This window comes from Ammospiza caudacuta, chromosome 6 (genome assembly GCF_027887145.1).
Source record: "Ammospiza caudacuta isolate bAmmCau1 chromosome 6, bAmmCau1.pri, whole genome shotgun sequence".
NCBI classification, from domain to species: Eukaryota; Metazoa; Chordata; class Aves; order Passeriformes; family Passerellidae; genus Ammospiza; species Ammospiza caudacuta.
In genome coordinates, this window is record NC_080598.1 from 34,029,143 (window position 1) to 34,053,600 (window position 24,458).

General features: G+C 37.3%; 1 protein-coding gene across 2 annotated transcripts in view; it reads left to right on the forward strand.

Moving 5' to 3' along the window:
• The window catches only part of GPR176 (G protein-coupled receptor 176), a 34,318-nt gene extending 14,189 nt beyond the window's left edge, over window positions 1-20,129 (forward strand). For both annotated transcript variants that reach the window (XM_058807941.1, XM_058807940.1), the window contains 2 exons: window positions 17,810-18,062; window positions 19,022-20,129. In XM_058807941.1, the coding sequence (XP_058663924.1) occupies window positions 17,810-18,062; window positions 19,022-20,129 (1,361 nt within the window). The remainder of the gene's footprint in view (window positions 1-17,809; window positions 18,063-19,021) is intronic.
• The last annotated feature ends 4,329 nt before the right edge of the window (window positions 20,130-24,458 follow it).

Below are 24,458 nucleotides of genomic sequence, written 5' to 3' on the forward strand. Positions count from 1 at the left end.
GCTTATTTTGCCTAGTCCACACAAACATTGATGCATTAATGGAAAATGAGGACATTGAAAGGAACATCATGTACAGGTCAGCAGAATTATTATTATACTTACAGAAAAAGCTGCAGAACTCAATAGTCTATTACAGAATGTTCTTTTACTCCACTTATAAAAATTGTTATCTGTTATCCTTATTTTCATCCACTGCAGTTCTCTAGTGTTCATGTAAGATTTGGTTAAGTATTCTATTAAGTATTCAGTATTCTATGTTTGCACTTTAATTTGAAAAAAAGAATAAATTGCCACCACACTAAAATTTCTCTGACTGTAACAAGCCTTTGTAATAGGACAGCAAAGACATCCTTTTTTTTAAAATTTTTTTTAAAAACACAGTCAGTAGAAGAAAAGAGATTCTAAAGTCCAGAGAGCAAAGGAAAGAGTAAAAGAAGCCAGAGTATGTGAAGGTAGCAGAAGGAGCAATTGTTGTGATGTGCATAGAGATTCATACAGCTGAAATTGTTCAAAATGATGAGTAAGTTTTGGCTGTCTGTCCTGAGAAGCCATACAGATGGACGGTCTCCATCTGCTGAGTATTTGGCTTGGGATACCCACCCAAAGAATCCTCCTCTGGGCCATAAGTGACTTCCAAAGGTAACATGGCTTCTTAGGGAATACTGTGATCTTATCTCAATACTCCTCCTATTTGTGGTCTCTCATTGTAGACAATGGCCAGGTTGTACCTTTGGAAGCTCTAGAAAGAAAATATTCATATACTTCTGATTTTAGAAAACCCCCCCTCCCCACACCCACATTCCCCCTCTCCCTCCTACACATTTCTATCATGTTTCAGTCAACTTATTTTATAATAAATTTTTATTTGAAAAATGATTCCCTACACTGGAAGAGTCTTAATTAGAAAATCCCTGCTGGTTGTTGAGTGCTTTTAGTTATTCTGATTAATCAGACACTACCACTATGTGGAATAATTCTGCCATGATATGGAAAGTCTTTTAAACAATTTGCTGCTGCTTAGGGCTTCCCTAAGATTGATTATAAACAGAAATCATCACAGAAGCATGCAATAAAAAAAATAATTCTGTACTTTTTTAAACTCTGTTGTAAAACCTGTAAAGAACTGGAATAAAGACTGAAATCTGACTGTAGATATGAAGGTGAGTTGCACAAAATTACCTTGGTCTATGGAAAAGAAGCAGGCAGACCAAAGAGTTTTTTTACATCTCCTTTTTCCTGTAGCCTTTTTACTGTTTTGGTGCTAAACCTACTGAGTGCAGTCAGAGATTTTTTTTTTTTAGATTTGTTGTTTTTGGCATGGTAACTGCTGCGACAGCAGCATGAAATAGCAGTCTCAGACTAGTAGTATGTTAGCTATTTCTTAGGGAGTATGCTTTGGTTTTCCTTGCACAAAGGAAAGTAGGTGCCAGGAAGCTCAGTGCCATGTCTGGAGCAGTGACTGCTCCAGAACTGCTCTGTCCCATCTGTGTAGACTAGAGGTAGAGTGGAAATATGCTCAAGTGCTTTAAAGCATTTGAAAAAAAGTGGATTTAGAGAAAAAAAAAAAAACACACTAATATCTTTGGTAGCCAACAAATACAGCATGAAAATGGTCTTTGAGAATCTTCATGTTTTTAAATGTCATAAAGAATGCTTAGAAATAAAAAAATTACCCTAAAATTACCCTATATATGTGGACAAAGAGGCAGAGCTGCACATTTCTTTTTCAACAATTGTACTGTTTCTCAGTAATGTCGAACTGGTAAAAAAATCAGTTAACATAAGTTAGAATAGAGGAGGGAAATAATTTCAGTGCCAGTTGCATTGGATGACAGTTTTTATATTTTTTCAGAGCAATGGAAATCTGGTAATTGTACTATCAATGTACATCATTCATCTAAATGTGATATTTGAAAGAAATGTAATTTAACCAGACAATGCCTTCTGATTCCTCTGTCAGGCTGTGGAGAGGAACACTGGGGTCTGTCAGTGCTGATCACACTGGGGGCACGACGGGTGATGTAAGGAGTGAGTTGGTGACACAAGAAGCATCTGCTCAAAGCTTGGCTTACGTCCTTTGTTGCATAGAGAATTAGAAATGGTGATCGGGATAATACAGAGCAGTTTCTGACTTTGTGTCTCTGGGAGGCTGACACTCCCTTAATATTCCCAGCAGAGCTTGGACTTGCCATGTGTGAGATGTATACAGGAGGGAAGTCTCTTCCTCTCTCCCTTCCCCCCTCCCTTTTGTATTCCAAAGAAAAACACCTGCCTCCTTCTTTTATGGGTTGCATTACTTTGATTTATTAACCTGGTGGAAGGGTAGAGGAAAACTGCCCATCTTCTCTCCATTCTGTTGTCCATAGCAGGGAGAATCAGACATGACCTGCAAGTCCTGCTTTCCTCTCAGGACTTGTCACAGGCTTAGCATGTTTGAGGGGGCAGTAAGGTGTAGCTTTATGATCATGTTCCTCTAAGTAAGTATTGGGACAGCCAAATTCACTGCAGTGCTTGCTTCACAGATCAAAAGTGGCTTCAGGTCTCGGTTTTGCATTTTGTTATGGTTTTATCTTTTCTAAGAGAAACGTAAATTTATAATGTAAATCTTCTGGTATTTCCTACAGATACACTATCATCTCAGCAAAGGGAAGCTAGTTATGAAATATTTCACTACTACTTCATAAATCAGGCAGCCTCAGATCAGTGGGATGGCAAAAACAGAATATATAAAAATGCTTCCCAATTAAATCTCCTCATTTCCAAAAAATGAAAATAGTCCATTGGTTCATTCCCCAATTCTCTTACTGTATGGCAATATAAAATTTACTTTGAATTTCCATTTTCTTTTCAGAATATCATTATCAAGTCACATTAGCCTTGAGAGAGTAGTGGCTTGTACTGATGCCTATAAGGGAGCTTTCTGTAGCCAGGCAGGTACATCTATGGTCTGTGTATTTCAAAACATTGCAAAAAATAAAGTTAAATGACTGCCATCAATTTGTAATGCCCCCTGTAGCAGAAATCACTAGCCATGTGTTTCATCTGGAAGAGCTACTTTTCTTAAAACAAACCAAAGCAAACAAAAAACCAAACCAAACCCACAAACAAAAAATCTAAGCCCTCAGACATGCTGTGAATTAAATGTGAAATAATGGATACACATGGATACACTGTTTAGTCTAACCACTCTGTACTGTCAGATTAAGACTATTATAAATAGGCTATTAATCAGGAATTTAAAGCCAGTAATGTATATACAACTCAAACATTAATAGTTCAAAACTTTTTTTTTGATTGATGCATACAATAGATGCTTTCTGAAAAATTTATATAGCCATCGTAGTTTTCAGTTCCATCCCGATTAGCATGTTTTGCCAATAAAGCTTGAAGCAGTAAATTAACTTTCCTGTCCTTAAAATACCAGTAATTTTTGATTGATTGCTGTTGGACCAGTGAGGCGTGAACAAAGAAATTAATAATCTGCACTAGAAACAATTTGACAGGCATCAGGGAAGTCATGTAAATCCTGCTGGAGATGCAGGCTGGGATGCCTTGCTCTCCTCAGGGTGCAGTTCCACTGTGCTCTCGTGAGCAGCTCAGAGGAGCCATGGTTGAACGAGTCAGGGTTTAACAATGCCTGTGAGTTCTGATGCAGTGATTTTTTTGACAGCATTACAGTGCTAATTTCTGAAGTTAATTTTTAATTGAGTAGGCTCCAGAGGCAACTGTAGCCTCTCACTAGAATGCTGCGGGCCCTTTGTTTTTTCTGTCTTTACTTTCAGTCTAGATCACATACTTTGTAAATTTCAAGTTTGTTACTTGACTGCTGAAGGCTTTCTTTACTGTGCTCTTAGAAGAGAGGTTGCTTCTGAATGCACTTCTCATACATTAAAGCTTTTAAAGCAGCTTTACAGTTTGTGTCACTCTTACAGTATTAGCACAGAGAGCCAAGTGGATCATGGCTATGGAGCATTCACAGGCTTCTGTGTACAGAGCAGGGCAGGGCAAAGGGTTGTCATATGGTTTCCTGTGCAGAATATTTTTCTAGGAAAGCACTGGAGTGTTGCAATCTGATGGTAATAAATACCTTAAAAAAAAAAAAAAAAGGGATTGCTTCAACAGAATCCGAAAGAAATGCATATGCTAGTTTGCTAAAATGAAAGCATCTTATAAGATATTATTCTCTTATTATATAGAAGCAGCTATTTTTCCTGTTGTATTTATATAATTTTTAAAATATGAGAGATTATTACAGTTATGCAATCTTAAATTATTATCACAGTGAAGCCTTCTGTTTGCTTGTATTAAACTTACCCTTGAAGTTTACACAGTGATTCTCATGTGGTGTTCCCCAGTACACATCTAGAAGCAAATTGTTTTGAAAAGTTACTGACAATGGGTTGTCTCCCACTGGAAAATCAGAAAAAGTCGAGGTAACCTCTGACAGTGGATTGTGCTGTTCTTTGAGTGTCTCCTCATTAAGCATTACTGATGCTTGTATTGGTACTTCAATAATGGTTTATTACAATGTCTCTTAGGTAAAGAGAATTTCTGGAATACCTTTTTCTTGATAAGTTTTTTGAATAAAATGTCCTAGATTGAATTAACATGAGAAAACCAAGTCATATTCATTTATTTGCATTGAAGATTCATTAATAATATTTTCTCAGTGTAAGCATGGTGATGGTTTGATTTTGGAACTTCAGTGATAACAAGCCTGAGAGTTTGTTAACAAAAGCTGAGAGTAATTTAGTTATATGACATTGTTCACCATATGCACTACTGTTTGGTGGGGTTTTTTAAACTATCCCACTTCTTTATTTTTCAATTCATTTATCATATATTTTTATGTGATTTGCTCATTTCCAGTGCTAGCTTTATGCCTAATGATTTATTCTAATAAAACAACCCAAACACATTCCAAATCCAAATAATACAACTGTGCTGTTTTATTATGAAGTGATTTTACATTTTATTTGTGAATGTATTTATTAAGTTCTTTTTGTGGGCATTGTTGATACAAATGGTGAAATAAAAGTGATCTAAAGATTCAAGTAACCTTCATCACAAATGAATCAAGAGGGTATGTTTTGAAAATATGTTTTGTCAATGCATATAAATGTCTTAAGGGCAAATGTCAAGAGGATGGGGACAGACTCTTTTTAGTGGTGCCCAGTGACAGGAGAAGGGGCACAACTTGAAAACACAGGAAATTCCATCTGAGTATGTGGCAAAACTCCTTTACTTCAAGGATGACAGAACACTGGAACAATCTGCCATGAGAGAGTGTGGAGTCTCCTTCTCTGGAGATGTTCTAAACCTGTCTGGATGTGATCCTCTGCAACCTGCTCTGGGTGAACCTGCCTTACCAGGGGGTTGGACTGGATGATCTCCAGAGGTCTCTTCCAACTCCAACCTTTCTGTGAAACAACCGAAATGTTGTCCATATCAAAAATAATGTGTGGTTAAGAAAAACTAAATTTTTGATGGCTTCTGAAAGGCTTCATCTGAAAGTTAGCGAAACCACTTTGATAAGGAAGAATTTAGTCTTTCATGTGCAACAGCTTAAATTGACCAAGACCAAGAAAAAAAGCAGAACTGGTTTGTACTGCCTGTATCAGATGTAATATTGTTACTGTGGTCTAAGAATTGCTGTCAGAGGTGTCTTTGTTTTATCCATACATGACATTCTTTTAACATTCTTTTAATAAAGCATTCTTGCTTTATTGCTTCTGCTGATGCTTTCACACTTATTTGTTCTGTTTGCATTTCATTCAGACTGATCTTGGTATTTCTGTTGCAGGTCTCCACAGACAAATCCCTAAATGGCTCAGGAAAGGATCCACTACTCTTTCTTGTATTAAAGTCAAAAGTTGAAGTATGCCAAAACCCTTGTAGTTAAATAAACAAGAGCATTTTCTTTGTCTCTGCTGTCTTGGAAGATCTTTTGGATTTGTCATAGTGATTTTTGAGGGACTATTGAAATATGGGATCCTTATCTTGCTCTTCATATTCCATACCCTGAAGGTACAAAGTATGTCCATGTTTGCTTTTAAAGTAACAAGACTAATTATATAGTTATTACTGAAAATATTGCATCCAGGCAATGGCAGTACAACTTGAAGGCTTTTCGTGTGTTAAGGACACATTTTAGGCCCTTAATGGAAAAGCTGAAATCACTATAGTTATTTGGAATATGGTTTTGTTGCTACTTTGTCTACTGAAGTCAAGAAAAATTGCTGAATTGTTTTTACTTTTGCTTGTTTCCATGTGGCATAGAGAGATACTAAACATTTTCACCTGCTGACAGTGGGTGACTCAGTACAAGAGAGGAGCAATTACATAAATGTGTCATCCAAACATTCCCAACCAGTTTGACATGGTGGTTTTTGTGGGAAAGCAAAAGGGAAGAAGTATGTGAGAAATTTAAAATACAAAATATGAAATATAAGTAATGCATGCCTTGGTTTGTAGCAGTAAATGGGTTGTATGTTTAATAAGCAGAGGTCAATCATACAGCAACTAATATCTTGGTTATTTGTGGATTTACTGCCTGTGTTACAACAAGAAATGTTGTTTTTGATATGGCTGCAGAGAACAGATGCAAGAACCATGGAAAGCTTTGCTAATGAGCATGTATTTGTATATGTGTGTTGGAAAACACAGCAAGCTCTAAGTGGTTTGATGCACCCACTTGCTGATTTGCCCCAGTCAAGTCACTGCCTCTTTGGTGGAAGAGGTAGGACATGCACATATGGAGCCTCCCTCTCATTTCTGCTGGAGGCTGCTGTCCTTTACAGGGTTAGCTGTATGCTGCATGTGTCTTAGGTTCATTAAATTTTTACATGCATATGGCTAATTAATACATGATTTACCTTATCAGGTCATACATGCAAAAATATAAATATAAATATAAATATAAATATAAATATAAATATAAATATAAATATAAATATAAATATAAATATAAATATAAATATAATGAAATATTTTTTTAGTTTCAGAAAATAATGCTAGAAACTAAATTTATGTTATATTGTTCCAGCTTTTTATAATTTTTTAATATGGAAATCAGTTTGATTTTAATATGCTAAGAGGCCCAAAAAATCCATTTACCAGCAAAGAGATTCTGTTCAGCTGCATCTATCAGCAAAACACAAGTTTAAAATTATATACTGCATGCAGATGATTGATGAGGGAGTTTGTGTTATCAGTGCATGACAAGTCATGCACTGCTGCACTAGTGCAATGTAACACACAGCAAACTACTGGCAATGTTATGGTAGCTTTCAGGGTACATTATCTTCTGCTGTGTCCAGCAATTTATGAAGTTCAAATATGCATGTCTAGTTGTATTTCTAACACTAGGGAAGAAAAGCAGATTTAAAGCATAAAATGTTCTCTTGGCCAGTATTGCAGTCATCTGGATTATTGGAAGGTTAAAGAAAAGTTAATAGCTCTTTCTACACATCAGGGGTGTATTTTGTATTTGGGGTGACTTTTAGGCAGTTTTACAACTTATCTTACTATCAGAACTATTTTGCTGCTACATGGTGTCCAGACCTAGAATTTTAAAAAAATCATATTCCTAAGGTAAAGAAAAATTTCAATGTTTCTCCAGTTTTTGTATTCTTAATCTGGCTCCATTTACTACAGTCAATCCTGGGCACTTGCATGTTGGTCTGGAGTCTAAGTCATCAGTCCTAATGAGCTGTATTCCTGTCTTTTTTTAATTGAATGGAAGTGTCGAGTACTCATACTATTTTTTTTCAGTGTTTTCTGTGAAGGCATTTGAAGATTGAAAAGTTGAGGCCCATTTCAGTAAGCCCAGTGTTATTCTGGTTTAGCAGTGCTGTCTTAGACAGAATGGGCCTGTGAACTGTGTCTTGCTGGGAGGATTTTGAGCTAAGAAAAGGGAACTCAGTTATAAAAAGTAAAAGAAAGCAGATTAGGAGGGGACAATACAGAAGTCCAATAGTTGAGTTCTGTGGAAGAGTGTAAAAAAATAAGAGAGAAGAAATCTGGGGAGAGTCTCTGTCAACAACTAATTCTGTAGGTGAAATGCTTGATCAAGAAAATATAAAATTATACTTCAGGCCTCTATATATTTTAAGAAAAAACCAAACCAAATCAAACCAAACCCCACTTGCATTCTGTCAGGCCAGAAATGCCACCATCAACTTAACAGTGAAGCACCTTGCCTGCCCAGAGTTATTCCATGGGAGCACTTCTCTTTGATAGATGGGATAAATCTGATTTGGTTCCATACATTCATATTTCTTCAGAGAAATGCCACACTTTGATAACTAAACAGAATATTTTTCCATGTGATTTTTTAATAATATATTGATTTAGGATCATAGTGATTTTTTTTATAACTCCTGGTTTCTCAGATGCGTGTCAGAGTCCCCAGATCTACTTTCTTATTCTGAGTATTACTTCAGTGCATTTACAGGGCTGGGAGGAGTGGAGACAACCATTCATTACAGTCAGCTGGCAGGGAGGGAAAAAAGCTTGTTTCTAAATATAATGTAAATTAATCCCACTGCACAGGATGTATCAGGCATATGTAATTCCTGTCTGAAGACATCTGTGTTTGAAAAATGAAAAGCAAACATGCCCAGCTGGTGACCTGGTGAATGGTTGCATGGCAAAACTACATAAAAAATAAATTTTTGTTTCTATTAAACTGGCACTTGGAGAAAGGGAAGCACTAGCAAACTAATGCAGGAATGATGTCAGATCTTTATTGGTTGTACAGAGCATAAAAGTCACAGGACTGTGGGGTAGGTCCAGAAATAGTTTCTGCTCTGTAAAATAGCTGTTGGTGTGATATCTTTCAGCTACAAACTCCTTAATTTCAGCTGTAATGGGGGATGAAAATTGGTGCTAATGTAACACTCTTTTAATCAAGAGTGCAAGATAGCCTCAATTTTCTAAAAAAAAAAGATAAAGTCTGTCTTCCAGCTACTAGTAATTACCACAGGCTTTTAAAATTTTGCTCTCTGTTAAGTGTCATTAATTTTAAATTTCATATATATATCATTTTTTCCTCAATAAACAAGCCAGGAAAAAACAGCTACCCAGTAATTTAGTAAAATTAAAATTGTCCAGTTGGTTGTATAGGCTGCATAGATCTCACATATCCACTATACTGCAATATAGCACAGCAACTAATTTCTTTTTATAAGTTTTGTCTGAAAATCTTAAGTGAACAAATAGAAAAGGACTGAATGCAGAAGAAATAATTTTGCATAAGCATGATACTGTTGGATGATATTGGCATTGCATTCTGGTCTGGCAGCATTTTGTGCAAGGGTGGATATGAGGGTGAAGGCAGGAGAGAATAAGGTTCTGAACAGCACAGGTGGTCATCAGGTTGAGTGTGGAAGGTGGGAAGTTACTCCTGTCAGCTGTAGATGGTGGAGCAGCTTACAGCCCAGGCCAAATGCCAGAGTTGCTCTAAACCATAGTTTTTTTCGCAACCTCCCAAGTGCAAAGCTGTCAGCCTCCTCCTGGATCTGCCCTTGGCATGTCACACAGAAATGCCAGGGGTCCTGCAGGTTCTTCCTAAAAGAACCTTGTTAGGGACTAGGGCTGGCTTTCTGATGAAGCATCTGTGATGTGAGAAGTCACATCTTTGTCACTTTACATCCTTAATGGCACCAACACACCTGCCTGTGAATTGCAGATGCTTGTGGGAAGCTAGACAAAAAGGTGCATTTGAAGAGCCATGTCTGCACTTACATTAGGGGGTTACCAACAAAAGTGACCGCAGGCTCTCTGCAAACAAAGAGGTACAAAGAGGCAGTTAGCAGTGTTATTTAAAAACAAATCCTAAAACTTGCTTGTTTCCTGTGTTAAGGCTGCTATTTCCAGTTAGATTCAGTGGTCAGGGTTGCTCAAGTAAATCACCCTGCTGCTTGACACAGTCCTCTCATGGCAATACAGATTCAATCCAGCCCTTTTTTGATTACTTTATAAAACAAAGGGACAATAGCTATTCCTCTTGTGCCAAGGATGCTGAAGAACAGACAGATTGTCCATTCAGGAAGATTACTGGCTTCACTTGCATTCCAGGCCTTGTGGTGTTTCACTGGCAACATCAGATTGGCTCTCTGAGGCATGAAGCCTTGTGTAAACTGGCCAGGGGTTTCACTAGATATGATCCTTTGTTGGCAAAGGAGATTCAGGATCCCAGACTTCTGCTAATAATTTCACATATGTTGATGATGTGGGCATCCAATATTTTTATCTCTTCTATATCTGTTCCTTGTATTTCCTTTCTCCGTACAATTGGTCAAAAAATTGCTCCCTATGTCATGGGGAAATCTTGTGGACATCATGTAAAATCCTTGGTTTAAAAACTTTGGTTACATTTTTGTACTAAGGCTGGTCCCTTAGGCACTGTAATTTAAAAAGTTGCTAACTTTGAAAAGACTTTATATTCCTGTTATTGTTAGGACAGTACATCTAGACACTCTTTTTTCAGTTTTTCAATTTCCTAGCTTAGGTTTGAAAGCTACACTTTGCTGCCATATTTTCCTGACATGGGAACAATCCATGGTTCTGAAGTTGCAGATGAAATATTCTCTAAACTTTTTTTCTTCCAAGGTCTTGAAGAGTTTCAGATTCTTTGAGGAGATTGGTTTTAAAATAGAGGCCAGGAATTCAGGCAAGTCAAGTGTACTTTAACAAAATAAGTAGTTTTGGAGGTTTGGTTGTTTTCTTGATGGGCTGAAATGGTCTTGATGGCTGTTGAAGGACCATAGTTTATCAAAAGGGAGAAAATGATTGTTCCTGTCTAGAAATTCTTTCAATTTAGTGGGATAGCAAATACAAAAGGTGAGGTAGGAAAAAGTGGCAAGGGGTATGAAGAACTGGAAGATTACCAGTGCAATGCTTTTTTACCTTCTTTCAAATAAGCATATCTGAAAGAAATACAAGTGGGAATACAAGACCATTAGCAGGATGCAGTTACTTTAGAATCTCCTTACAGACAATAAACATCAAATACTAAGGACAACAGTAAGAAAAAATTCACAATGGAAATACATTAGTGGTAAATGTACATAGTTATTTTGACATCAAAAATCATATCATATAAGTTATGTTTGCTGTAAGTACAATTTAAAATTTCCTCATATATGTTTTCTACTTTTGCTCTACCTTCAGAGCAAGTCAGAATAGCAGCTGCCCATGGATTATGTAGGCAGGTTGTGGCCTTAGATAATTCTAAGTGGTGCTGCAACAAAAACCAGTGACATACCTGTTCCTGCAAGGAAATCTTTGTTCACGTCCTGAGACTAAGCTGCTATGAACTAGCTCCTTCCATAAAACCTGGTAACTATACATTGCTAGGAACAGAAACCACATAGACAAGTATCAGACTTTAAATGAAAGGGCTTCCAATATATATTAAATCAATGCTGAAACACTCTGCAGGGAACTACCCCATGCTGGGCAAATTCCTGCTTTGTGTTGTTCATTTGACTTGATAAATCTCTTACATAATTATACTTCTGAATCAATAGTTAGGATGAAAGTAGGTATGTGTGAATGAGAATTCTAAGAATAGGAGTGAGAAACATCTTAAAATTAGGGAGTTCATCTGTTTTATGAAGGGAAAAGAAGGTTTGGCATACAGCAAACCTTGTTCCAAGGTAGCTCATTTGCAGCAGACACTTCATTTTGGATATAAAACATTTGGTTGCACATATGCACAAACTGAAATTGAAAGAAATATACTAAAATGACGAATTAAATACTTTCCCACCATTTTAAACTGAACTGCAATTATTATTTTAAAACCAATTTTTGAAGTTTGTAGCAAAAATGTTACAAAAGGTTGGATTTGGTTTCAGGAGGTTTACTTTTTTTTTTAGTTTTATGGTCTTCTTTTATCTATAAAAGTTATTCCATCAGTCTCATTGCTACACTTCCTCAAACTAATATAAAAAGACTTATAAAGACTTTTAAAGAATTGCAAGAATTTATCCATGCTTGAGCAGGGTTTGGCCAACATGATCTTCAGAGGTCCCTTAGGTCCCTTCCAGCCCCAACCATTCTGTAATTCTGTGATAAATTTACACTTTTCTTCAAGCTGTGTAAGCCAAAATGTATCCTGATATATCCATATTCTTTCTGAAAATGAATAGGTAAATATACATATTAATGAGTGTTTGATAGCTACCTATCATGAATGCCAAAAATGTTTCCAATTAACAATTTTTTTGGAGTGTGGTTTGTCAGAGAAAGGTCTGTGAAAAATAAAATACTCAAAATACTTTGAAAAACTCAAAATACTCAAAATACTTCCTCAAAATACTTTGAAAAACAATAATAAATAGTATTGGAGAGCTGGGAATTTAGTCACTCTGGTGTTTCAACACAAGAATTTCTCCCATTCATCATGTTCACAGAAACTGACTTTTTCAGTTAGTTTTTAATGAACGATTTTAATGGCTAAAGCCTAGTTGCTAACCTTTTTTTGTGGCTTCCTGATTTGTTTTTCCATAAAGAAGGCTGCCAGCTCCTTCCCTGTGACAATGCAGGGAGTGTGGGTGGGATACACAGAGGCTCTCTTCCAGGAAGGATGGCTGGATTCTTGGAACCCTGCTCTGGAGGGAAGTGAGCAAGCAGAGGATGTCAGGTTGTGAGGAGGAGGATTATGCTGGAGAGTGGACTATGTTTTGATTCAGTTGTGTGCTGATTAAAGTTAACAAAAATGTAAGATGGATGTTATACCCAGCTAATGGATTGAGTTCCATGAATTAGTAGATAAAGAACAGTATTTATTTATTTATTTATTTATTTAGACTGTATGGCAAATGCATTTCTTCAAATAGCTGCCTCTGGTTTCTATGGTGATCTTACTTCTGCTTGTTAAAGGTATTTTTATGACTCTTTCACATTATTTGAAGTAGTGCTAAAAGCTAGTACTTCAGGACTATCTCAGCTGTTGACGCCTGCATTTGGCAGTGAAATTCAAGGAGTACAAATTGGAAGAGGAGCAAAAGTAATTTTTGCTGCTCTGAATCAGACTAATGTACTCTGATAACATTTCATGGTCAGAAAATGTTACTGTTTGTAGATTTAGTGAACTTGGATCACAATAAAGGCTAGAAGGACTTTGGGGCAGCATGCTGCAGTGAACCACTCTATTTACTTCCTCAGTGTACTTCTGTGCAATTTAATGTACAATGTAGCTGCCTATCTATGATGTTTCTCAATTAAAAAAAGAAGTAGGGAATGACTGGAAACCATCATCTTTTCAATCTCATACAATAGAGTTGGTATGTAGTACATGGAGATTTATTGAATGTTGATAGTTATGATAACTAATAACAGGATAAAATTAACTCTGACTTGGAAGGCTTTAAACATGTTTCTAATGTGAAAAGAGTTGCTTCTCAGGCAGAGATTACCTTTAATATTTCACATTTCGTTTTAACTTGGACAATTGGTCAAAGGCACAGATGAGCTACTTACAGGGAGCAGCTGAGGACACTTGGTGAGCTTGGAGAAGGCAGAGGGGTGACCCCATTTCAGCCTACACCTTCCTCAAGGGGGGCAGCAGAATGGGAGGTGGTGATCTCCTTTCTCTGGTGACCAGAAATGTAACATGAGGAAATGGAATCAAGCTGGAATCAATCAGATGAGACATTAGGAAGAGGTTCTTCATTGAGAGGGTGATTGGTCACTGGAACAGGCTCCCCAGAGTAGTGGTCACAGCACCAACCCTGACAGGGTTCAGCGAGTCTCTGCATGATGCTCTTAGTCAGAGGGTTTAGTTGTAGGTAGTCTTGAGGGAGTCAATGAACCTCACTGGGCCCCTTCCAGCTTCAGTTATTCTATTCTAAGCTTGATTTTTCTGTGCTGCTCAGTCAGTCTGCGTACTGAGGAGGTTGTCAAATAATGTCAGGTGTTGTAAGGGTTTTATGTAGACATGGCTCACTCTCTGAGAAGACCAAATATATGCTTTTCCTTTTTAAATTAAAAACACTTCATCTTTCTACATTAGTGGCGGAACCTGGCAATATGGGATATGCTTTGTGACATGTGATTGTTTATCTCATGTTCCTGACTTATAGAAAATTGCAAGATGCTGCATTTTCCAGTTGTTTGATCACTCCCATTTTTCTTGGATGCTTCTCAGCTAACCAGTACAAACTCCATGGGAAGCTTGGATCCAAGATTATGTTGCTCTAGATCAGTTATCCAGCAGAAACCCTTCTAAAACTAACCTATGGTAGAAAATGACAGCCTTGCCCACTCTGAGGATGTGCAACACACCAGTACACTCGTAACCTAAGGAGAATAAATTTTTCCCAGGTTCATCAGTGAATGACTAATACATGGAGAGTGGAAAAGAGCCTCTAGACATTGTGGAAAGATTCAGAGCACAATTGGTATTCAGAGCACAATTCTTTATTGAATTCCCTTGTTGCCTGGAGCAGTGTTATCCTTCTCCATGGAAAGAAGTTGCTGGGGAAAACTGAGGAACAATGAAATGTGAAGTGTTTGTAGGTTTTTCCAAACTTCTTATATTTCATGCCATGCAAAGGTTTTGGTGTAATTCTTCCTCTGCTTTGGGATGTATGGAGGGAAATACTTGATTTGAAGGCATCAGCACAAAGATCTACCAGTCTATACTAAAGCTGATCTGTTCATTACAGCAGGTTAATAGATAAATCATAGTTGCAAATGAAAAAATAATGTTTCCCTGAGGGATATTCCCTGACTATTTTTCCAGGGTCCCCAGTGGACACTTCTGTCTGCTTATCCTTTTTTGCCTTTCAGGCTCTGATTTTATTTTATCTGCTTAAAGAGTTCCTCCTTGTCTTTGAACCAATACTTTTTTACACTTCATTTTTCCCATTTAGGATCAGTCAGAACAGAACTAATTTCATTTCCTTGTAACTCTCTGATGTATAAATGACAATTTGACATAATTTGCAGAAGTAATTCAACAGCTGAGTCTCTAATTCAATACGGAGTCTTGCATGAAGCTCCTCTTCAGGACCCTGAAGAGAAGCTTAGTAGTTCTCTTGAGGCTTCTGAAGTATTAATGAAAACATTTCTGAATTCTTTTAGTTTTCCATTCTTCATTTATATTAATTCTAATGAAGGTGAAACTTGCTTGGGAATTTATGTTATACAATCAAAGCAATTGAAACTAGATGAAAGATCTAAATTCATTTTAAACAAACAAAAATACACAAAAAAGCCTGTTTTCTCCCCTCTCCAGGGCATTGTAAAAATATATTATTACTGTTAGAAGTACTTTCTAATAGCTGGAGAGTTGGAGATATTTTTGAAAGCAAGTGGTTTGATTGACTATCTCCTAGCAACTTAGAAAGCTTTAAATACAAATGATTGAATACTGCCTGAGGAATACATTGTCAAGCCCAAAGCACCTGCCAAAACCAGGTGATGATTGCTTTCTTTAAAATACATCAGGTATTTTGTCAATATTTTGTCAGCATCAAAAGGAATTTGCATAAGACACATGACACAACATATAGAAAATTGAATCCCAAATGACATTCAGGTACTGCAGACTGAAATAGGAGGTGTGTGAGGTAGATTTTAAAGTTCATATCGCATGCTTCAGTTGAAACAGTGCTATTTTATCAAGAAGCAGAAGTAGACTCTTTGCTAGTTCTTGCAACTTGCCACTTGGTGTACACATTGGCCATGCGAACAGGAATATGGTCTTGCTGGTATTTTACATGGACAGCCATTGGAATACTCTACTTGGCACATAAAAGCTTGGGAGTTTTTGTTGATTGGAGGAGAAATCAAGACAAAGAATGGTAAAGTCAACAGAGAGAAGTTTTGGCGAACTGCAGCTGCTTTTTCATATCTCAATCAGCAGCTTAAGATGCTGTTTTCTCTCATTATGTCTATTTGTAGGTAACCTACAAAAACGCTAACAAATCTGCCACATAAATCAATTACACTTCAACTCAAAAGAACTGGTAAGTGTCAACAATACAGAGTATCCACAATGTGGCTGTTGATATGGTCTGCAGTAAGAGCAGTTTAACTTTGCTTGGAGGTGGGAAGCTAAACTCTGCATGCTGTCTGGCTGCAGAGAATAAATGGAGTTGTCTTGTCAAGCAGTGTTTGTATGCTGGTAGCTATGCTTTGATCTAGTGGTACTGCACAGTAGAACTTTGGGAGAAACAAAATAAAGGAGAAAAAGAATGTCTGTGAAGTCAGGGCTGGAAAGCTGGGACCAGGTTACATGATGATGTTTCATGAGTGTGCCCCACTCACTCAGCTGTGCTAGCAGAGATCCTTGCCTCCATAGAGCAGAGGGCTGAAGCACTTGATCTAGACAGGCTAAAGTAGTTGGGTTGTTAAGCCTGGAGAAGAAAAGGCTCCAGGGAGACCTCACTGCAGCCTTCCAGTACTTCAAGGGGCCTACAAGAGAGCTGGCTGGAAAAGGATTTTTTACAAGGGCATGTAGTGATAGGACATGGGGAAATGGCTTTAAGCTGAAAGAGGGCAGGTTTAGATTAGATATTAGCAAGAAATTCTTTACTGTGAGGGTAGTGAGGTACTGGCACAGGTTCCCCACAGACATTGTGGATGTCCCATCCCTGGATATGTTCAAGGCCAGGTTAAACAGGACTTTGAGCAACCCGGTCTAATGGAAGTTGTCCCTGCCCATGGCAGGAGGATTGGAACAAGATGAACTTTCAGGTCCCTTCCAACCCAAACTATTCTATGATTCTGTGATCTTTCTAAAGACAGATTTTTAAAAGAGAGAGAAAATCCTTTGAGTTTTATGGTATCTTGACATACATTAGAAAGGGCCCATGCTGTAAGAACAGATCAGTTAATTTACTCTTGTGCTGTTGCTATGTGAGATAGAATCATAGGGAAATTTGTGGAGAACTTATGTATATCCTCTGATATTTCTTTCTGAGATTTGGATGGAACGCATTAATAAGGGAAAAATACTGTCATGGCTAATCCTGTTTTTTTTTTCCCTGAACTTCTGCTTCACTGCTATCCACCCACCCTATTTGAAATAAATGTGTAGAGCTTGAATATCTGAATCAGCAGGTTGCATTCTGTCTGTACTTCTGTGAAGTTATGTGCAGCAAGTCTTTTTTTTTCTGTTCTGCTTGTCCTATTTGTTTTGTTGTTATGTACATAGAGAATGTCTTGGGGGAGTGGGGGGAAGGTAGATTTCTTCTGGATGTGGCTTTACACAGGCCTGTCTTGCCATTGAAGTGGTCAATGAAAAGAAAAGCAAGCTGCTGTAATCCACTTACAAACAGATTAAAAATATATACTTATAGTTATATTTTAATTGTATCTGTATTTACTTAGTGTAAATTTGTAATATGTAAATTTTAATAGTGTAAAATTTTATCTTTAAAAAAGAATTCTTTACTATTTATTAAAATATGAACACTTTAGCCAGTTTCTGTATTTGAATACTCAGGAATATAGGAATCAACATAAGTATCTAAAAATATGGTTTAGATAGTTTTCTTAGGCATTTGCCTCTGAAATCCCCTAATCCATTCATTACCAGAAGCTGGGAGGGGATAGCTGGGGTGTAATATGTTTTCAGCCTTCTGATTCATGAAGCCACTAGCCCTTACAGACTTCCTAATTTGAGCAGCATCATGATCCAAATCAGTGATACCTGCAAACTGCAAACAATGATTTCCATTTGTAGTACTAGGTAAAATTCAAATCTGTTAAGATTATTATTACTGGGGCCTGGGGTTGGTTGTTTGTTTGCCTGTTTTCCTTTTTTTATGCCTCCTGTCTCTACTCACAGGTAACATCATGGTGCTGTGGTCCACGTGCAGAACATCGCTGCTGAAATCGGTAACAAACCGCTTCATTAAGAATTTGGCCTGCTCGGGGATCTGTGCCAGCCTAGTCTGTGTGCCTTTTGACATTGCCCTTAGTGCCAGTCCACACTGCTGCTGGTGGATCTATACGATGCTCTTCTGCAGAATTGCCAAGTTTCTGCACAAAGTCTTCTGCTCGGTGACCATCCTTAGTTTTCCAGCCATCGCTCTTGACAGGTAATGGGGAAAATTTGCCATGATCCTGGATTTTTCTTTCTTCTTTCTCCCTTTGTCTTGGTAAATGCAATTAACTATATGCAATGCACACCAATGTTGCAACTGCAACAGCATAACAGTTGAAAACTTGTGATCTGCCTCACAAAAAGCACAAACTCCTACTGCTTATATTGATAAGTGTGAAAAGTTAGGTCTGTCATGAAAACTCTGTGAGCTTAAAAGTCCACAGCAGTACTCCAGTCGTAAGCAAACAATCAATGTCTGAAATTTGAAGTGCATGTCAGAGATGCACTTTATGTTTTTAAATGCACACAGAATGTTCAGTGTTCAGCAATGCTTTTGCTCAGGGCTTGCCAACCACAGCTTGTGCAAAGCAAAACATCATTGTACTTCCAACAGATGTAATGTAATTGCATGTAATTTATTAACATGTACACAAATTACATTTTAATACATGTAATGTAATAACATGTAATTTGTGTGAACAGCTTTTTCCAAATATCCAGAAAAAATCTGTTATAATGCAACTTCTAAAACTATGAGTCTGGCCTTTGAATGTGATACATGCCTCCATAATGTCTTTTGAAATTTTGAGTGTGTGCAACATACACTCTAGTTTACAAGTGAGTTAATTCTGAAATTTTCAAAATAATATTCATATGCATCAGCCAAAGTGATGTATTGAAAGAAATTTTCACCACCAAAAATGTGATCTTGACATTTAAATAGTCTGGTTTTTTTTCTACAGACAGACCTGTAAAGGCAGACCTTTGGGATTTTTTTTTTTGGTGGGTGGTTTTGTTGTTTTTTTTTTTTTTTTGCCTTTTCCCTTTCATAAACAGGTAGTCAGTTGGCAACCCAGTTAGGAATGTGGACCACCGTTATGCTCAGGTGATGGAGAGGTTTCTCATAAGCAGTATGGCCATAAAAATAATTATAATTTTTTTTTTGTTTGACAGATACTACTCTGTTTTATATCCTCTGGAAAGAAAAATATCTGATGCAAAATCCCGAGACCTGGTTATCTATATCTGGGCCCATGCAATAGTAGCCAGCATTCCAGTATTTGCTGTGACCAATGTGTCTGATATTTATGCCATGTCCACTTGCTCTGAATCTTGGAGCTACTCCCTTGGCCACCTGATATATGTCATCATCTATAATATCACCACTGTGATTGTGCCAGTGGCTGTGGTATTTCTCTTTATGATTCTCATTCGCAGAGCGCTGAGTGCCAGCCAGAAGAAAAAAGTCATCATAGCTGCATTAAGGACCCCTCAGAATACAGTTTCTATCCCATATGCCTCCCAGAGAGAAGCTGAGCTCCACCTCATGCTGCTTTCCATGGTTATGATATTTATCCTCTGCAGTGTCCCCTATGTGACTCTGGTGATTTACCGCACCATACTCAATATTTCAGATATTTCAGTCTTCTTGCTCCTCACTGCTATTTGGCTGCCCAAGGTCTCTTTGCTGGCCAACCCTTTGTTATTTTTAACTGTTAACAGATCGGTGCGGAAGTGCTTAGTGGGGACAATAGTGCAGCTGCACCGGAGGTTCAGCAGGAGAAACACTGTCAGCTCGGGTGGTATTGCAGATGATAATCTGGAGCCCAGTGTCCATTCAGGAAGCCAGCTTCTGGAGATGTTTCATATTGGGCAACAACAAATCTTCAAGCCGATGGAAGACGAGGAGAATGAGACCAAATCCATTGGCTCTGGTGACTTTCAAATGAAAGAAATTCCTAGCACCAGTTTCGAGCTTGGACAGACTTTGGTTCACAGGTTTGTACCACAGATGATTGCAGACTCTGCAGCTCAGGTGGCCCCAGCTGTGCCCACAGAAGCTGATGCAGTAAATGACAAATATTCCATGCAGTTTGGTTTTGGACCCTTTGAGCTGCCTCCACAGTGGCTCTCAGAAAACCGGAACAATAAGAAGCGACTCCTGCCTCCTTTGGGGAATACCCCTGAAGAGCTAATCCAGACAAAACAGCCCAAGTGTAAAGCAGAAAGAAAAGTCAGCAGAAACAATAAAGTCAGTATTTTTCCCAAAGTGGATTCTTAGTAAGAGCAGGAGCTTTAAGTGACAGAGGAATGTCACTTTCTATTACATTTTTGATCCCATGGATCTTTATTATGTTGAAATTTGTTACAGCCTGATTTTTTTTGCCAAATATAAGTTAAAACAAACAAACAAAAGAAAAACATATATATACATGTTCCTTATTAATATGAAATACTTAATCAAAATAATATATCAAATATATATGGAAATTTGTAGTTTGATCTCTGAAATCCCTACAATGATACCTTGTTATTAACTTTCAAAAGTACATATGAATTTGGGAACTATTTTAATGTCTTAATTATGGAAATGCAGCAGTTGGTTTTCTGGGAAATGTTATGTTGTATTAAAATGGACTGGGCATCAAAGAAACTTTACAGGAAAGGCTGTAGAGAGCAGAAGACAAGCAGCATGGTAAGTCCTACTCTCCTACACATAGACACAGCAAGATTCTGCACATTTCATGAATGAAGTAGGATGGACTATTAAGTGCATTTGTTTTCTGTTACGCACATTTATTTGATCAGTGTTAAAACTTGATGGATTTTTTTGCATAAATTAGTTACCAAGCATCTGACAAACATCTAAAATATTTTAAAACCTAGCCACTGGTTTTTGGCTTAAAACATCCACAAAGCCAAGAATATCCAAATCATCATGCATGTTAAACCTGAGAAAGACCTCTTTTTATAAAGATCCCACATATATTCTTGTAGATTTAAGTAAAAACTGGATTGGAGACCATGCAGGACAAATTCTGACTCCAATAAACAAATATGTATGTGCTAAGAATCCTGTGATAAAGGGCATATACAAATGTCCTTAAAGTGTAATGTGTGTATTAAGTAACTAAGGGATAAACCTTGAAATAAACTTAGCTGATGGTGCACTCTGCTGTTTTCTTATGGAAAAGCAAGCAAATGAAATAAATGGGTGTGAAATACTAGTGGCCTTTCTCTGAGTGTGACAGTCTCAGTTTCTGAGTCTCTCACACAGAGAGAGAGACTCACAGAGAGGGATTCTGAGTGTTTCAGTGACAGCAGAACTGTTGGGTGAAGAAGCTGGCAACACCTAAAAAGGCCAAGGTTTATTAATGCTGTTGCTCAATACTGCCAGAAGTAGAGAAGTTTTCCTTCTATCTGCACAGATACAGATACCAACCCTCCTGCTCCACTCATCTTGCAGAGCAGACCATACAATGTATGAACACAAGACTTTGAAATCTGGTGCCTAATTCCTGAGTGAGTCAGTCACGCCAGTCCTGGTATCAGCTCGGCAGCCTTTCTGTGAGAGTTCAGGCATTGTGCTGCAGCTTGCCTGTCCACAGAATCACAGACATATTGTCTCATTTATACTGAATGTGAACTTTAAACTCAATCTGTCTGTTAGGTGACCTAAAACTATTGCAACCCTGACATTTTAGTTCTTGTTCCATTTCAAGCAGTCTTTCATTTGCACTCACTGTTGTCTCTGTGGGTAGTTTCTGAAAAGCACAATCTCGTAACACCTGTTTGCTCCTTGTGGTTTTCCTGTACTTCAGCCCTTTGCTGCATGCTGAACCTTTATCTGTGATTACTGTCTGTTTGTGAAAGTAGTTTTCCTTAAAGCATACTTTAAAAGGACAAGGTGAAGAATCTTGACAAGTTCAAAGAAACTTACTAAATCCAACCAGTTAATCTTAAAAGTAAGAAGAAATTCTGCTAAAGCAGAATGTACCTTTTCTTCCTTCAACATGATTGAAGGAAGTCACCAGCTTCTGATGGCTCCAAGGTTGTGGATTTCTACAAGTCATTAATAGCAAATGTTTTAATAAAAATGTATTTAAAGTGTATAAATTACTGTGTAAAATGTGTTTTTCTCCATTTCCTCTTTGGTTTCAGTGCATTTCATTTCTTGCTAGTTCAAAAGCTTATCAGTTTGGGAGTGAGGAACAGTCTTCAGGGGGTCCAGATGGGTGCCCTTGTTAAATACAGAGATGAAAAGACATACATAGCTTGCTTGAAATCAGACAGAAGAAAGATTCCAGAAAAAAATGGTCCTTTTGTGGCAGAGGTGGAGAATTACTACAGCATGCATTTTTTTTTAAAAGTGCCAATAAAAAGTAATTTAATGAAGTGTGTTTTTCTAAAATTAGTGAAAGAAGAGATGCCATTGAGAAAATCTTGAAAACCTAAACGTCAAAGTAGGAGTTGTAGTTTCCTCATCAATTTTGGCTAGGTTTAACATTCATGTCTTGCTTACATATAGGTACTGCTCAAAATCTCTGTGATTTCTGAATGTGGATAAATGTTTACTCTGATCTGAACTCCTTTGAAGAAAGCAAACTTGTTTTTGTCCTTTTCAACTCTCATGTTGAATGAAACACCAGTGATAAACTTAAAGCACTAAATTGTATATAATTTCCTGTAAAGGAAAGGGTTTGTGATGGGTTTTTACTGTTGAAACAAAAATATTTCTTTCTTTCAAAAAGAATACCTGTAAACACTTGATTGTACTTTTTTTAGCAGATTATATCCAAAGACACTGAAATCATTCACCAAGAAATTATTTACAGTGGTTTTTCATACCTCAAGAATTACCTGAGAATGTTCTTAGTTCATCTTTTAGCAATTCATCCATGTGGAAAATATCCACAAAAGCACATATTTTTATAGAAAAAACCCCAACCCGTGTAAAAACCAACCTGTTTAATCTGTGTAAAATTCACCGACCAGCCTGTATGCTAGAATTGCCATCCGAAAATTCAGAAAATTCTTTATGCAAGATGGAATATTTGACTTGTTTCATTTTTTACTCCTTTTAAGACAGTAGTAGCTTTGAGTCATTACTGCTGCTGCTTGGATTGTTGTTTAAATTATTGACCTGGTCAAAATGTTTTCCACTGTCCAATTTGAAAAAAAAAATCAAGTCTTGTTATAACATCACATTAAAGTTACACAGAAGTGAGTTAAGGGGATTTTTTTGGGGTCTTTTTTACATAATCACTTTTTCCTTTGCAAGACAGGAGTCTGATTATTGCCCTAACCTTTAGAGAAATTAATACAATGAATATTAGCTGTGGTTGTCCTAACCTGAGTACTGGAACTGTTACAGTCTGCCTTAGAAATATTGCCTATGGTAAATAAAAAGTACTTCAGGTGAGTACAGAGAAAGATATAAAAAATAATCAAAGGTAAATAACTAATGACTATTAAAAAATCTTGATTTTTTTTTCTCCAACATCTTTGAGACAATGAAATTAAAGTGTTTTGGCTACCTATTTGTTTATTGAAAGGTTTTTCAAAATAGGAGTGTGAAGGTAAGCAGTAGTAATTGGGAACAAGTTCCCTGTATGTCCTCTGTTGTTTGTGTCTCTTTTTGATTGGATCAGGAAGAAAAGGATAGATAAATTCTGTTACTATGACAACTGTGTTCTGAGTATCAAGACAGCTTGTCTAAATGTGATTTCATCATGTTATAACCTATTTTTTAGGATGAAAAGCACATCTTGGAGTGTTTTTCCTCCTGTCCACTTTCTAGACAAAAAGAGTTTTTTCCATTACAATTTTATATTTTTAAATAAAAAAATTGTTATACTTCAAGGAACTATGTAGTTTATCTTGGAACAAAATTGACCTGTTCCTGGAAAAGCAAATAAAGAAAGTTGATCCTTGATTCTGCTTTTCTAGTTCAAGCTTCAGTACACCTGACACCTATAAGAACATTTGAAATTATGGAATATTTAATGTTATTAATAAAGTTCAGTCCTTATTGGAGAGGAAGACTCTTATGACCTGATTTACAGGATTTGAGGTGAGCTCTATGAACGTCTTCATCTCTGGGTCTCCCAGGACACACAGCAGATTATAAGATCAACTGTGGTTTGAGATATCCCTGCTCAGCCATTATTACTCACTCTCAGGTGTGACAGCCTCATTGGAAACCTTCACTGGTTCTACATGGACAAACAGCAGCAAGAAGCCCATTCCTGCACCATTTTCAAAGGAGTTTTATGTCCATTTGTAAGCAGATCCAGAGCCAGATGGTCTCCTCTTAAAGGCTCTTGTGAGGTTGTAGTCAGTCTGTAATAGGAAAGTTGATAACAAGACAAACTGTTGCAGTGTGTTTTCAAATTTCTTGTTTTGCTCCCCTATTTTATGTATTGTTCCCCCCTGTTCTTTGTAAAATGGTTCTTCCCCCTCCAGTTTTCCCGCCACAGCTCCTCTTACAGTTATGTTGCTATGGTTACCCCTTCTCCCTCAGTTGTCAATCGCTTAAGTTATATAACTTCCCCTCCCATGTTCTGCCTTATAAGTAAGTTTTTCCTCCTCCCCGGGCCCAGTCAATCAC